The sequence below is a fragment of the Nesoenas mayeri genome, assembly GCF_963082525.1.
Source record: "Nesoenas mayeri genome assembly, chromosome: 13".
In the NCBI taxonomy this organism is placed as follows: Eukaryota; Metazoa; Chordata; class Aves; order Columbiformes; family Columbidae; genus Nesoenas; species Nesoenas mayeri.
This window is the reverse complement of record NC_137550.1, coordinates 9,336,655-9,353,191: the sequence shown is the minus strand read 5'-3', so window position 1 is coordinate 9,353,191 and position 16,537 is coordinate 9,336,655. Positions and strand designations below refer to the sequence as shown.

General features: G+C 45.3%; 1 protein-coding gene across 1 annotated transcript in view; it reads right to left on the bottom strand.

Annotated features, from left to right (window-relative positions):
* Positions 1-272: 272 nt before the first annotated feature.
* COL4A6 (collagen type IV alpha 6 chain) overlaps positions 273-16,537 on the bottom strand; it is a gene marked incomplete at both ends in the record, with an annotated part of 120,696 nt that continues 104,431 nt past the window's right edge. Inside the window, 22 exons of the mRNA XM_080352543.1 lie at positions 273-533; positions 1,182-1,468; positions 1,701-1,892; positions 2,624-2,740; positions 3,082-3,228; positions 3,493-3,591; positions 4,562-4,723; positions 5,227-5,343; positions 5,705-5,830; positions 7,091-7,162; positions 7,588-7,695; positions 8,438-8,545; positions 8,953-9,027; positions 9,558-9,621; positions 9,917-10,098; positions 10,412-10,537; positions 10,812-10,955; positions 11,652-11,822; positions 13,819-13,980; positions 14,215-14,436; positions 15,501-15,608; positions 16,034-16,105. Of these exons, the coding sequence (XP_080208669.1) occupies positions 273-533; positions 1,182-1,468; positions 1,701-1,892; positions 2,624-2,740; positions 3,082-3,228; positions 3,493-3,591; positions 4,562-4,723; positions 5,227-5,343; positions 5,705-5,830; positions 7,091-7,162; positions 7,588-7,695; positions 8,438-8,545; positions 8,953-9,027; positions 9,558-9,621; positions 9,917-10,098; positions 10,412-10,537; positions 10,812-10,955; positions 11,652-11,822; positions 13,819-13,980; positions 14,215-14,436; positions 15,501-15,608; positions 16,034-16,105 (3,122 nt within the window). The remainder of the gene's footprint in view (positions 534-1,181; positions 1,469-1,700; positions 1,893-2,623; positions 2,741-3,081; positions 3,229-3,492; positions 3,592-4,561; positions 4,724-5,226; positions 5,344-5,704; positions 5,831-7,090; positions 7,163-7,587; positions 7,696-8,437; positions 8,546-8,952; positions 9,028-9,557; positions 9,622-9,916; positions 10,099-10,411; positions 10,538-10,811; positions 10,956-11,651; positions 11,823-13,818; positions 13,981-14,214; positions 14,437-15,500; positions 15,609-16,033; positions 16,106-16,537) is intronic.

Sequence of the window (16,537 nt, the reverse complement as noted above, 5' to 3'; positions counted from 1 at the left end):
CTTTCTGAGGTAGCCATAAATGAGGGGGAAAAAACCCCATGGAAGTAAAAGTGTAGCACCATGTTCCATAAAAAAAACGAGGTTTCAGAGCACTGGTCTTTCCCTCCTCTGTGTGCTGTCAAACTCCTGGACTTGACTCTCAATTTTAGCATAATTCTGGCTGTCCTGATTCACCCATCAACCACACACCAAACAGGTTCATGAATTTATCCTTTTTCACGTCAGTGATGTCTACTCTCGGGTAACAAAGACTTAACGTCGCATTTTTGTTACTACAAGTTCTTCATGCACACTTGGCAACGGCTGACCCTCGTGCGAAGCTGTCCCGCTTTCAGGGTTTCCGAGGGAGGAGCGCTGACAAACTGCTGCGACTGCTCCACCGTCGTCAGCCAGAAGCTGTATTTGTTTGCAAAGTAATGGCACGTTCCTCGGGCGCCGTTGCATTCGATGAACGGAGTGGCACGGAAATCCTCCAGGCAAGAACCGGGTGAGACGAGGGACTGACCTCCGCCTTCCGCACCAGCCGCAGTGTGCTGAAATAAGGATGTCAGTTTAGATGGGTTCAGAGGAACGGAGTGGGAGGTAAATAGGGGTGTCCTCCAGCTCCGGTGTTAAAAGGAATACAACAGGTGACCACAATGGTACCTCGGCAGTGCCTGTCCTGTGAGTCACGGCTACGGGTGAACGAGCAAAGGAATGCACTTAGGCTGAATAGACAGGTCTGGGATAACGGAAAACCAGCTTTTCACCTGCAAGCTGGAAAATTTGGAAACTAATGCTGACTTCATACTTTTCTAACAATCTTACACTAAGGAGCTTCTAGAAGGGTGTGATGGAAAATATTCTACTTTTTCCACTGAAAGAGGGGATGAAGACAATGCTATAGCTCAGTTAGTGTTTCCACATTTAAAGGTTTGAAGAACAAAGAACATCTGTGCAATATGGAGCTGCTGCATCAACATTACTACTGAACTTGAGCAGTACAGGTGAGAAGAGCAGCTGAACCAGAACAAACTGAGCCGGCAGCAGGCCAGCTGCTAAGGAATAAACGCACCAGGGCAAGAAGCTACAGAGCCCTGGTTTCCTGTAAGCAACTTCCAGAACACAGTCTCAGTCACCTAATCAAAAAAGTGATGTAGAAATGTTTAAAGCTGCCTTTACGTTAGTGATAGCATCCTCACCATAAGGAAGGAGTATCCTATCCAGAGGCTGCGCCAGCCGAGGGGACACTGCGGGATGGTGATGTCCTGGCTGTGCACGGCCACAGCCTGGGAAGGAGCTTCGCAGACCGAGCAGCGGCTGATGTACTGCGGGATCTGCTCGCTGTCCACCGGCATCATGGGGATGGGCGCAGTGGTGGAAAGCCAGTAGGACTTGTCGTTTCGGCTGGCGTAGTAGCACACTTCATTGATGTTGCAGTAAATGAAAGGCATGGTGCTGAAGCGAGGCAAACATGAGCCAGCAAAACCTGGAAAAAAATCAGAGAAGTGGTTCTGTCAAGTATGTGCCAAAGGCTCCAGCTCACACACAGTACACGAGTGGCGGAGAACGGGACAAGTGACACTGCTCCCAGTACAGATTCTGGCCAAGCAGACTCCCACCACTTCTACTACAACCACCTGCAGTACCAGTGCAGATTGCTCATTTGAAACGGGATTTTGGCTACATTGGTTATGCCTGAGAGAATTTTGTCAGCTCACCAAGATCCTGGTTGTGGGACTTTTCCTGCCCCTCCACATACAATAAGCTGTAGCCTTCCCAGAGCTTATTCATTCCTATGGGACACGGTGGGATTTGGTCTGACTGACTGTGCTTCACCAACGTGTATCCAACACCCACGCTCCGACCCGGCATTCCCGGCAAACCAAGCAAGCCTGGCTTTCCAGCAACACCTAGAAAACAGAAAAGGAGTCACTGTTACTAATAGGTAGCATGGACATCAGCTGGCTCTATACCTGATTTTGGCATCGCTGTCATTGTGCTTATGTCAGTCTTGTACAATAAGGAGTTTTGATGGTTGTTACATGAATAATTAGACTTATCAGTTCCAAAACCAGCCAGTTCACAGCAGCATCCACCCATTTCCTACCACATGTAATATTCTTTCCTTGCCCAACAGCTCTGGTGCTAATGTATTAGCACATATCTCACATTGCAATAATTCTGAGGGTCTCAAAGCACCAACCAAAGCTATAGTACTCTCCACGATGATATTCTTTTGACACAGGCCAAAAGTTGTACAACAAATCTCTGGCAGAATCCAAACCTTCTCTCTCTCTCGCTCTTGCTTTCCTCTGCTATCCAGCCCTCACAGCTGTGTTCACTGTGGATGTCACTTTGCTCTTTTAGATGTTCAAGATGTCTCCCACATCCACAAAACATCAAAAGATGTTCAGAACTCTACCAAGGGAAACACCAGCAGCAGCAGACAACGACACGTGACATAATCCTCCTCACCGAGGATTCAATCTACTTCATTGCAGATGCAAGACACAAGATAAGGCACATCGCCCCGTTTCCTAAGGTAAGTGGGTGGTGGGAAGAGTATCTGCAGAACCTGCAGGCAAATAGAGTTCTACTGGTCGCTTCTTTCTGATCTGTGCTCCTCAAAGCACAAAATTACCTTCAAATCCTTGTGGCCCTGGCGCACCCGGAGGTCCTGGATCTCCAACTATGCCTGGTGTTCCAGGCAAACCATCACGTCCTTTCAAGCCAGACCTTCCTGGCAGACCTTTTGAACCTGAAATTAAATACAATTATTTATATCATTATTTCGTCATACTAACGCCTTCACTCCTGCAATCATGTTCCAGAAGAGAAATATGTTGTCAGCAGCTATGCTGAGAGGTCACTCTTCAACAGCTGTGGTTACAAACAACTCACTCCACAGGGGGATTCTACATGATCTGATTATCTGTTGAAGGATCAAGAGGTGCAGCTGAACATTAAGCAAGGCTGAAAATGCAGCACTGAGATGTGGGATGAGCTACTGATCTCAGTCTGAAGCCACATCAGACCTAAGATTCAGGTTTCCATTTGGTGACTGTGAAAGCATTTCAGTGATCCAAGTGTACGTTTTACCTGGTTTTCCAGCTGGGCCCTGGAATCCATGATCTCCATCAAAGCCAGGGACACCATCTATTCCTGGCAGCCCAGGTAAGCCTGCAGGGGCTGTGATTTCTTCTGGCTGGGGGGTTATACCTGGAGCCCCTTGTCGGCCAGGGAGACCTGCACACAGTGCAAATGAGAGTGTAAGCACCTCATAAAAATTTCACAGTTCTGAAGATAATACTGACAAAAGAATTAAATCTGCCTTAGTACATTCAGCACCGGCTATCTTTGTAAATAGTGGTATGTAAGCTCTTTCTAATTTATTTCAATCTCTAAGAAACAAAGAGTTCCCCAAATAAGCCCATTCAAGGGAGCTCTGAAATGTTTCCCAGCCAAAGCACGTGCAATGAAGTACAGGTTTTCAAATTCCCCAGCACTCACCTCGATGGCCCATTTCACCTTTCAGCCCAGGGTGACCAGGGTCCCCCGCAGGCCCATCTTTACCTGGCATTCCCATAAGGCCAGGGTCCCCTCTTATACCTGCAAAGACACACAGCTAAAGATCTCAGGGGCTAAGCACAGGGTCCTGATTCTGCTCCACAGCTGGGGCACTGAGAAACACACTGATGGCAGCAGTGGCAACAGCATTTCAGCTCTGAGAAGGAGGTGACCACAACCCTTAAGGAACTCTGACTATTCTGATGTCCAGAATGGCTGCAGAGCCTCAACACAAGAATTTTCATGGCTACATAATTACACGTTATTGAAAGCATTCTTCTCTTCCTTGGGTAACCCAGGGAAAGTGGGGAGTACACAACTTTTCTGTTTGAATCCATCGCTATGCACAGGTCAGAGGGGTGGGCAGCTGCTGGCCTACAAAGATAGCATACAGTTCTTCACCTGGCAATGGTTCTCTGTCCTTTCCTGGCCCTTGAGCTCTGCAGTCTCTTTGAAACCTTGCTAGCAGAGCTCTTGTTTGCAGCTGCCCTCTGGTCTCCTTTGGCAGAGAGCAAAGGGAGAGCAACCTGCTCACTGCCTTAGCCTGGAACAAGATCTCTTAACTCCTACAATCCTCTTAGCTTCTTGTGGAGACCTAAATCCACCACACTGTGCCCCTCAGCATACATAACAGGTGGGGTGGAACAGCATCTCCAGCCTTTGCCTAGACAGTATATGCAACTGAGTAACTGTAGTCAACAAGCGCACCACCAGTGCACGTGGACATCACGGGACAGGACGGGACAGGAAGGGACAGGAAGGGAAGGGAAGGGAAGGGAATCAAAAGGGACACACTGCAGGGCACCTGGAACTGGCCTCACTTTGCTGCTTTTGGAGTCAGTAGGTAAAACCTGCATGGGTCAAAAGGGCAGACTCGGACAGCAAACTCAGCTGTGCTCACACCTGCATGAGGACTCGTTCCAAAGCAGTCACACTAACCACACAACAGCCATTCCTACTGTCAAGGTGACAGCTGCCAAGCCCCACCCAGACCCTTTCAAGGCAAGATTACCTTTCAATCCAGATGCTCCAGGGAGTCCAATTGGACCAGTGGGTCCCACATCACCCTTAATGCCTCGCAAGCCAAGAACACCAGGGAAACCTGGATTGCCTGTGTCACCTTGGTCAGAAGCTGGGCCAGGGGGCCCTCGTGGTCCTGGAGGACCTGGAAGACCTAGAGATAACAGGAGTAATTAGCACAACCTGCTCCTCGGGCAAAGGAAAAGCTGAGTCTACCCTCGGTGTGTCTTTCTAGAGGACAATCACGGTTCAGGTGTCTGTATTTTCAGGGGTGTCCTCTTCCTGAGGGAAAAGAACCAGACCCCACCTGCTTAGGTCTCATAAACTTTAAAATCCTTGTAACCACAGGCATTTAGCTTTGAATGCCAGGCCTGAGCATAGCCCTCGTGCCACCTGGTAGCTAGCCTGGTGACTCAGCTGTTCCCTAGGAGAACATGAGCAGTGGCCTCAAATCTTTGGCTAGGGAAAGGTCTAGAGTATCAGCCTCTCTGACAAGGCTGTGAGGTACTGAATGGGTATCAACACCACCATCACAAATCTTTCCAACTATATTTGCTGTCGACCCTACAGCAAATGCTTCTTATGTACCTCTGAGTAGCAATGAAGCTTTGTCGCTTCCCAGCTCACACACTCTCCTTAAAAGGCCTCTCTTCATACCTGAGCTCCCATCAGTTCCTGGATGGCCAGCATCCCCGGGTCTGCCACGTATGTCAGAAGGAAGAGAAGCTCCGGGTGTTCCTGGCAAGCCAGGCAGTCCCACAGGACCAGGAGGACCTACAATAAGAAATACAAAGTGAGAGAGTGTACCCAAAGCTCCTCAGTGATCTTCCCAGACATGGACAGAAGTAGTGGTTGAGTAGTGTTTATACTGAGGAGAACAAAGAGACATCTCAGTACATGCAGGAAAAAAATTACCATATTCTGTTCAGGAGAGGTATAGACACTGTGAGAACTATGTAACCAACGGTTTCTCAAACATATAGCCACATCGCAGATTTAACGTGTAGCTGTCAAACGACTATTCACCTCTGTGGTTTTAGGAGTTCTCTTTGGTAATTCTGCTATGATTGATGATGCAACCCATTAACCTGAGCTACAATACACCTTGCTGGGCTTCCAGAATGTCAGTATTTACCCATGTCTCCTGACGAGCCTTTTGGTCCAGGGAATCCTGGAGCTCCTCTACCCAAGCCTGGAGAACCTTCTTCACCCTTTGGACCTGGGAGACCTGCAGGGCCTTTCAGTCCAGCTTCACTCAGACCTAATTAAACATGGTTAACAAAGACAAGAGAGCCTATTTAAATTGCCTAATAGCAGTTAAATTATTACACAAATTGAGTTGTAATTTAAAAAAATAGCTATTTACTATTCTCTCTGCTGTTTTCAGCAGAGCAACAGAAAGATTTGGTGCCTCATGTGCTATTCTGGTTGTGCAGAGTGAATTTAAACAATCTGCAAGATGCTGAGAGAGAAGCGTATGACTGTTCTGGTCTTCCCACAAGCTCTTGCACAAGGCTCTGAACAGGATTTCCCTGCCAGCCTGTATGCTGTGTCTCTCAAAAGGATGCAACATAGACTCAAGGCTTCTGGTCTTTAACTAATCTCGTGGGCTACATGCTCCAACACGAACAGACCAGTTTCCACATCCCACTGCAGAAGACACACTGAGGCACAAGCGGTGCAGGGCAGGGGCTCCCCAGAAGAGCTGCAGGGATATGTTCCTCATGTCACTCTGGTAAGAGGAAACACTACGCAGCTCTCTCAGATATGAAAATTGTGGAGGATCTATATGCTGCAAATCATTACCTTCCATAGAAAACACAAGTATCGTTTGAGTAGTACACATCAAGATTGTTTGTCTATTTTCATGAATAAAATGTCTGCCACAAATTTTAAGTGCTGCTTTATGAGATGACTTTAACTAAACACGTCTCTTTGGAAAGGTCTTTCTCCACCTCTTTACATTTAGTAAAACACTGTTTGCAAAACAGAAGCATGTTCTATTTCATATAGTTAAGAATACAAAACCGACAAACAAACAAAAGAAACAGCAGAAGCTTCCCAAAAGCAGAATCCAGTAACTGATCAAAGATTCTGATTTTACTGATGTCTGTTTCTTGAGCTCCACATAATTGAGGGCTATGGAGAGCAGTAAGGAAACATGCCATCACTAAGCCCAACTCACAGCAAGCATTTGATGCTGCCCTGCTAAAACCAAGCCCCCATTAGAATGGAAGAGTTTTGTGATTTCATTCCATCGGCTTTCCAGCAGTGACATAGTCCTTCAGGAGTACAAGGACAACAATCACCAGAAAAGCCTTTTCACTCCACAGGCTGCATCCTGTTCTTACTGGCATCAAAGAAGAATTTGCTCATGCACATTCAGTATCCTGAGGTTTTTCCTCACATTATAATTAAATCCAGACCCAGGTGAAACAGGGGAATTTTGTGGGGAACACTGCTCTCATGATGGACCAGTGTGTGCATTTCCCCAGCTATGACATTTCTACTACTCCATTACCTGGTGTTCCAGGAGACCCCTTTGTGCCTGGCAAGCCATTCAGACCATTTAAACCGGGAAATCCATGAAACCCTGAAGAGACATTGGGAACACGTAAGTGAACAAATAAGCAAATAATCTAGCTAGGTGGAAATGCATATGATGTTTCACGGAGACTGCAACATGTATGAGAAATCTGACACATGGGGCAATACCATATGTAAAGTTTTCCTTCATGCAGGACCCCCTCCATGGAAACTTTTCCCACTGCTCTCATGGGTTTTAGCCTCAGTGAACCGCCAGTGACCCAAATCAAGCAAGAGACTCTCCCTTTCCAACCACTCCTCTGCTCATTTCTAGCAGCTGGTGCCTGCATCAGCATTGCCAAGAAATGAGCTGATTTCCCACGCACAGCTGGCCCACACAAAGGAGAGCTGCCTGCCTACACTGACACACTTGGCTGAAACACCAGTTTTCTGACCCTATTGCTCCCCTCTATGTGCACACTCCAGATGTACCTTTAGGTCCAGCTGCTCCATGAGCTCCAGGGAATCCGACAGATCCTGGCTGCCCTGGAGGTCCTGGTGGCCCAGGGGTTCCTCTCAGCCCAGCATTTCCAGGGATTCCTGAAAATAAGCAGAAAAGTGTTCCTGTACCACAGATCCAGGCTGGAACAGCTCACAGCTTCCATCTTGCGGCTCCTTAATTCCTAAGATGGGTGAATAAACTGCTATGTAGATAAAGCAAAATGAGATCCAAACCTCTCCTCACTACCACTACTGGCATAGCACTTATCAAACTATTTACTTGACAGCTTTATTTATAAGTCATAGCAATGACATTCTTCATCACCCACCAAGTGACACACTGGAACAGTTTACATACTGCATAACTAATTAAATTGGTTTTCAAACAAAATATTCTAATAACAACTGTCACTGCCATCTTTAATCTTGAGAATAATTTGAGAATCTACCTGCTAGTTACACCACTACCCAAAGACACTTATAGCCATCCTTCTGGGTAGGTTTGGCTCTAGAGAGGGAACAGACAGAAGTGTTGTGATGGAAGATTTCAGAGCAGCCTTGTCCATAAGCAACTGCAAAGAAGTTGCTACTGCTTCTACCTGAGGTCTTCCCTATTTGTTAAAGGAATTCCTTTAGGTTTCAATGTGTGGGATTCACATGGTTGACCCACAGGATCAGTCATGATGAGACAAGGTGACACCTTACACTAGTGTCAACAAAATTCCCGTCTTCTTATTTAAGCCGCAGCTAAGACAAGCCAGCCAGGGCTAAGGAAACAACCAGGTGAGGTGGTTCCACAGTCACACCATGAACTTCAGAACTTAGATGCCTAATCCAGTACCTGCTGGTCCTTCTCGGCCAAGATCTCCTGGGCTGCCTTTGAGCCCACTGACCCCAGTGTTTCCTGGGTAGCCTGGTTCTCCCTTGGGTCCTTCTCTCCCTCTCTCTCCTGAAAGGATAAAAACAGATCACATGGCAGAGCACAAGTCAAACTGCAGGAAGGAGTGAGGAGAATAAGAAACATGTTATGTTGAGGCTGCAGCACTTGTGTCTGCTTAGCCAAGGTCTGGGCTCTGGACTGGACTCCCTTGATGCCAAACACCAGTGCAAGTTCACAAGCTCCTTCTCAAGACGTGAAGTGGGACCCAGCATTAGAGTTGGGCTGCTCTCTAACATGTTCATTATCATCCAGACTGGTGCCCCACCTGGATTCCAGACTCCTCAAATCTCACTGCCAGGGGAGGGCTAAGGTATTTAAATTTATAGATCACAAAAATACCCAAATTGGGCAATGCCATCCAGCTTCATCCCTAGAATTTTACATTATTGAAGTGAGCAATCAAGGGCTAACTTTACCTGGGAAGCCCGGGTCCCCTCGCTCTCCTTTTGCTCCAGCAATACCAGGAATGCCAACAGACTCTCCCTGGTCACCTGGAAAAGACAGACAAGGTGGGAAGGCAATTCCCTAATGGACTGTGGGGAGCAGTTTTCAGGGCTACTCAACAGCCTTGTTTATGAAAATAAACCTCGCTTACTCTTCAAATTCAAGGAGCAAACAAAGACAATAGTAAGTGACGTACTTGAGTTTGAAAATGCTTCAACAGCAACAGATGCGAATTCACCCATGCAAGTGCATGATAAGACAAATATTTATGGGTAATTGCACCACATCTTGCCCTTTATACTTTTGACACAAGGAGATGAGAGAGAAGGGTGCCTCTCGTACTGTCCAACATGCTCCACACAGTGCCGTGGCCAAACTTCCAAAAGACCATAAGGTATTCAGACATTTGGCTTGGGACTGGTCTCATCCGAATGAAGCCCCTTATGAGGAGACATGTCATTTGAAGCCAGTCACTGGAGAGCAACAGATGCTTCTAGAACACTCCTCATTCATTTCAGTCATGCATGTTAGGACTATGTGTACTGAAAGACCACAGGCACTACGGAAGATTTCTTACCCTTTGGACCAGGGAGGCCAACAGGTCCTGGGAATCCAAGTGCTCCAGTGATACCATCTGGACCCTGAAAACAAACAAACAAACAAATAGATCACACCAAACAAAACCACAAATTAGTCTTTGCTTTTTATTCTTGCTGTTCCAAGTTTGAGTCATGAGGGATAACAGACCACAAAGATGTAGGAGGGAATAGTATTGGAAGTGTCATTCAACAATACAAGCCAAATGAAAATAACCTGGAAGTTTTGTAAGGAAAAATCCTGCTCGTTTCTGCTGCTTTGCCACAGAAGCACCAATTACAACACAGGATTTTCCTGAGAGGACTTAGAGAAGATGAAGATACTTAAGAAGGTATTTACCCTCTCTCCTGGCATTCCTGGAAATCCTACGATACCATGTGCACCCTTCTGTCCCGGCAGCCCAGGCTGTCCAGGTGGACCAGGGAAGCCTGGGTCACCATGAAGACCTTTCTCTTTGCTTGCTGAACCCACTGGACCAGGGAGACCAGGCTGTCCACGGCTGCCTGGGATTCCTTTATCACCTGGGTTTACAAAAGAGTGTAATTTCATTTAATAATACAGATGTACAGCTCATTTGGGCCAACTGATTGTTACCCAGAGCTCCCCTTTAAGAGAAGGAAGGGATGATGTTAGTGCTGCAGAACAGAGCTTCAAAGGAAATTTGTATTTTCAAAATTCAGAATTGCCGTATGCAAATCATGCTAGACCGTGAATGACAGAACAGAAAACAGTAATACTGCAGGGGCCATCAAAAGGACAGACCATGCTCGACTGAGAATAAGCACAGTTGCTGAACAACTGACACTGGCAACTAACTACAATGTTGTGGAATACCTCTAGGTCCAGGGAATCCTCCAAGTCCAGCTAACCCAGGATCTCCTTTGTCTCCTTTGAACTGTACTGCCTGTTCTGGAAGCCCAAGAGCAGGAAGACCAGGCGGACCTACATCACCTCTGTCACCTGAAGAAATAAGAAGTCAGTAAATCTTCTTGCAAAATAATCTGAGAAAGGGTATAACACCAGAAGTCGGCAGACAAAACCAGAACTTTTCCATGTCTCTTGATGCAAATTCATCAGTAAGTGCTCAGCGCCTTTGGGAACCAAGCCAAAGTATTTCACAAGGAAGAACAGAACACAGCATTTAGAAGAAAACATTAAGTATGCAGATATCTTAGAAGAGCTTCCTATGTCCCTCTGCTGCACAGCCAGCAAAAGCCTTTCAGCTGTTTCTCACCTTTTTGACCGTGGAGTCCCACAGCTCCAGGGCTCCCTATTCCTCCAGCTGTGCCAGGAGCTCCTTTAAACCCATTCACTCCGGGGACACCCGGCAGGCCTGGCATGCCAGGGAAACCAAGCAGGCCAGAAGAGCCTTTCTCGCCTGTATAGAAAAGGTGAGAAACAGAAAGGGAAGATCAGTCTCTTCTGGTATGCTGCATATCCACCTAGCGGGTGGGTTAAGGCAGCATGAGGCCCCCACATCTGAGCAGTAAAACTTCATGGCACAAGCATAGTGAGGCTGCTCCCCTCGTGGGTCTCCACTCAGGGTATTTTCAATCAGCACTTTTCACTTCACCTTTGATAGCTCAGACCTGCCCCCACTGGACAGCAAAACCCAGTCAATTTCCAAGAGAGCAACATGCAGTTGCATTTTAATAGCTCTGCCACTCTCCGCCTAAAATAACGCAGAATTCTCCAAGTAGGCAGCTATTGTATTGATGCTTAATGACCATACAGATTGCAAAATTTTATTTCCCCTTCGGTTTGTGCTTCATTCTCTCCCTTCTGTAAATTACACTGCTCCTCATTTCTTCAATTTTCTTGCCTTTCTATCTTGATTTACATGATCCTTTGTCCATAAGGGTCCACGTCCTTTAAGATGGACTTCCTTTTGACCATGATTTGATAATTAAATCCATCATTTGTAATTCACAACTCAGCAGCAAAAGAAATGCATTCCAACACTAGTTGAGAAGTTGTGCTCTTCTGACAAGCTGGGCCTAAAATCAGTATTAATTAGGTTATTTTTTTTTGTGGACACAGTAATGTCAGGCTATTCCCCTAGTGGAACACATACCTTTTGGCCCAGGGAAACCTGGATGTCCATCTTGACCAAAAGGTCCAGGCGGCCCTAAGAATCCTCTTTCCCCAGGGGATCCTGGTGTACCATCAAGACCTGGGAAGCCTTTCATACCAGCAGGGCCTTGCGGACCTACATCCCCAGCCAAGCCTTTGGCTCCAGGAAGTCCTAATCAATACAAGAAATAAATCCATAGATTATGTCACACAATACTAGGACAATTTGTGGACAGCTTCCCAAACTCCTTAAACACAGCATTGTTTCTAACATGACGAATGGACCTTACGGCACATGCAGCCTACTAATAGGCATAAAGCTTAGAACTGCAAAAGCATTAGTTATCTAATAAAAAAAATACATATGAAGAGGGTTACTGCCTACATCACTACACAACTGGCAAGAGTGAAACCCCTTATGATGTATCGTTTTTTGTCTCCTTTACCAGACACTCAACTGTAGCACACCAGTCTTACCTTTATCATCAGCAAGGCAGCCAAACCAGAATGGGCAGCACCATTAATGTCAGCTTCTGCAGCCTGCCCCGGCCTCTGGGTGAACCAGAGATAATTGGAGGGGCTTGTTTTGGCAAGTTTCTTTTCCACATTGGTAGCTCAAGCGTTACTTCCAAGAGCAAATAGCTCAACTAGGGGAATAAGCTTCTGCTTGTCCTGTCACAAAGCCAAGACCATATGCACTGTTTTGCTTCTAAATGTTTCAGGATGCTTCTAGCTGAAGCTTTGTAATGGTTTACACAATTTTAAGTAAAGGCTCAAACCATTGAAAACAGAATGCTCAGATCCGAAGGGAGGAAGAGAAAGAAAAAGTAGGTGGCTTCTGAAAAATGGCATTTGTAGCAGTAGCATCCAATATACGAGCTTCGTTATGCTCAGGGCTTACACTTTTTGAAGGTACAACCCACTATTTTTAAAAGCAGAACATGAAATGGCTGCTTTATTTAAGAAGGCAAAGAAAACACACACTAAAGATCTGTATATGTTAAAGATTTCCTTATAGGCTTCAGGCTTTGGTACTGTCTGAGCATTCCCACTACAATGGTTCTTTGCCTTCTGGTTTGACCAGCAATAATAAGGGGTATCACCTACAGTCAATGCAATTCTTGTAGCATTAAAAGCTAGGTTGTTAGTCCATGAGCTTTTATGCTACACTGCATTTTCTCACCTTGACAGCCTATGTGAAGAACCCATAACCAAACAGTGTGACATCAGAAATGGAGAGTTGATGATAAATGGAATAGAAACATGGTGAAGGAGAAAACAGACAATATGTAAACAGAAAGAACAAGGGTACCAAAGAAATTAACGATTCAGAGAGACAACAGCAGCAAAAAAAACTTAATCATTTGGTGCTTGTCATCATAGCAATGGAAGGTTTTTAAAAACAGTGGAAGAAAAGTCATATATGCAAACAGTCCAAAAATGTAAAACAGTAAGGAGGCAAAAGCAATGTTAATGTTAAAATTAAAAAAAAAAAGCTTCAAAAATTTGTGATTTTCATCTCAAATGGCATTACTGCTTTCATTCATTGATTGTCACTGTCCTCCAGCACTGATGCTCTGCATGTCAGAACAGATGAATTATATCACAGACCATTATCTACTAATTCCCAGGTCCCCCTTTGCTTGGTTGTCAAGTCTTGCGTATACAGTTATCATGAAACACTTTAGTCTGTGCAGCTTGAGAGATACTGCTGTACTCAAGTGGTGGGTTTTTTTCCCCTTAAAGTGAAGGGCCATAAAATTCTCTTCTGTCCCAGCAACAAGAAAGAGAAGACCAAAGTGCTTGTTCTGAGAACGCCAACCATTTTTGAATCTATTAGTCACATTCCAAGCAACCCCATATATTAGAAAGTATTTGCCATGAAAATGGCAAATGAAGATTAGTCAATGATACAGCCAGCATGTAAGAGCAGAGATGTTTGAAATACTGAGACGTTTAAGATGCTTTCTCCTGTCTTCCTGCTGTACTTCTTACAGCCTAGGCAGGAGGCAAAGGCTCAAATCCTGCACTCTCTTACCCCTAACCAGAGGCAGGAGCTCACCTCTAGCAAATGCCAAATCTCTCCCCCACTTAGAATCATAGAATCGCTTCCTCAGCAGCGCAGCATTCAGCTTAGCTACTTGTATTCACCCGAAGGCATTACCCACCTGGTGCTCCTGCAAGGCCAACCGACCCCATGGGTCCTGGTTTCCCCTTGATGCCAAAAGGGCCTCCAGGACCGGGAGGTCCCCGCAATCCAGGGACACCCGAATATCCTGGATTACCCTGTTCGCCTTTAATACCTAGGAGGCCTGGTCTTCCATCTGACCCTGGGAACAGAGAGATGGAAGGTTACAGAACAAATAAAACAAAATTCACACTTGTAATTAAAAAGCAGATTTTAATAAAAGCCTTTGAGTTGCATTAGATTCTAAGAGAAAACCTGCAAATTGTTGAAGCTTAGAGGAATGCTAACACAATATTCTAAGGGGGCTGGAAAGAGGAAAGATTTGTGAGAGAAAAACAGTCTGATATTCCCAGATACAAGCAGTATCAGTGCTTACCTTTTGGTCCTGGAAATCCATGATCACCTGTAAGCCCTTTATCACCTGGGAGCCCAGGTCGGCCACGCTCTCCTAGGGCTCCACTCTCAGCACCAAATACATCTCCAGGAGCTCCTTTTGGTCCAGCTAAGCCTGAGGCGCCCATTTTCCCAGGCAGACCATCTGTTCCATCCAGTCCTGGAAGTCCTTGTAATCCTTGCTCTCCCCGAGGCCCAGGGAAGCCTTAGAGAAAACCAGTAAATGTCATACAGCAGAAGTACAGAGTATCTGCTTCCAATAGCATCTCTAACAAAATCAACATTTTAAAAGTTTCCGTGCAAGAAAAAGTTGTTTGGCAAGTTGTAGAAAGTTTCAGTACTGAATTAGAAACAATAATTGGTGACAGAAAGTGATGAAACTGTGTAAAACAGCTAAAATATCCTTTTTTTTTTTATTAACAAAATAATACTTTAGGAGTATCTGGGAGCTGCAGACAGTTGCAGCTTTACAAGTGTGGTTTCACTAGATGGCAGATTAGGCAAAAAGGACAAAAAAAAGGAGGAAGATGGTAATTTCAGGCTACAGGCAGTATCTCACTACCATAATCAACCACAAAAGCTGCAAAGATTTCATATTCACCACTCCTTTCTTACTCAGCCCTCTATGCCAGACAACTTATGGCACTGTGGGACAGAAGACACTGCTGTGTGGATGTGTCACACTGCTCGGGGGTTATGTCATGAAATCAGTGACCCCATAAAGATGACATTCCCCCCTTAATTGCAGTGAAAGGACAGAGATTTCTTCAGCCATATCCAGAGAAACCTGAAGGATACATAGCAACCTAGCTTTAGGAATATTCCTTCTCTGCTGCTTGCTCTTGTATTTACACAACCATCAGAAATCCCCACAGCTAAACTGAGTCCAAACACTGTGTACAGCACGCCTGTACCACAGTACCACATGTGGGTTTTTTTACACTGAACTTGTAGTTAACGTAAACTGTAACAAAGCACATTATGATGGTCTCTAGAGAAACAAATTGTGTTGGTTGTCCTCTTTTCTTCCAGCAGCGATGTCATATTACGGGAAGGTAACAAGTATCCTGAACATTTCTTTTGTTTTCTTCCAAGCTGCAACCATTTGCTTGCACAAATTGCATCTGGAAGGAGCACAATCGAGCTCTCAATGGAGTGTTATGAACGTACCAGGCAGAAAAGTGGCCAAGAAGGCTGGACAATTCATTTGGTAAAATATTGTACACATTAATTAGACAATAAAAAGAACTCCAGTAACTTCCCTCTTACCAGGTTCCCCTTGCAAGCCTATTATTCCTGGAGACCCTGGATGTCCTTTTGACCCATGTAATCCAGGTTGGCCTGGAATGCCTGGAAAGCCTTTGCTGCCTTTGGCACCTAAGGGTAAAAATGTATTAATAAATAATATTAATGAATGAATAGTGGAAGACAAAAACACCGCACAAGAAAATAGGATCAGATTCTTTCTGCAAAGCTAGTGTTAAACACACTCCCTGGATAAATTAAGCTAAATTAAGTCTCAAAGCTATGGTTGTTTCATCAGCTACAGAAACACAGAAGGAGAGGGTTTGTGTTCAGAGGCTACTTGAAAGGGAAGAAATGGTGCAGTCATCATGGTCCCCCACGGGATTTAAGCCAGATCTCTTTGGAGAAAAAAAAATAAAACAAAAGGAACATTGTTCTGTCAATTACCTCTCTGGAATATCTATCACTTGGAGATTAATTAGTAGGTATTATCTCCCTTGCGGAACAAGTGCTTCTTGGCAGCCAGCCAGTGCATTGCAACCAGCTTGTCTCCCTACCTGGCAATCCTGGAAAGCCGGGAGTCCCTGGGGGCCCATACGCTCCAGGAACGACACAGGGCAAGGTGATACCTAAAACAAAGAAACACTGGAGTTGCACACAGCCCCTTTCAGACAGACAGTCAGAAGAGGAACATGTAGTATGCAGAGGTTTTTACAGGACATATCGTAAGTGGTTGTGAGTGACAACCACACATTTACACACAACTTACACACAAACACTGCTGACTTCTCAAATGTGTAATGTCAAGGAAAAGAACGGAGGGTGGAATAGCAAGGGGTTTTTATTTCAGTCTTACTCTCCAACTGCTTCTTCTACAGTCTGTCGGACTAAGAAATAACCACATGGCTTAAAAGTTTAATAGTAGCAAACACAACTTAGCAATTGTGAAGCTCTTTGACTGACTTCTACCTCTCTCTCAAAAAAAAGGCTCTGTACTAGCAATCCCTTTTCAGCAGAATGAAAGTCATGTGGCATTATCAGAGTTGCTAGCACATCAGATT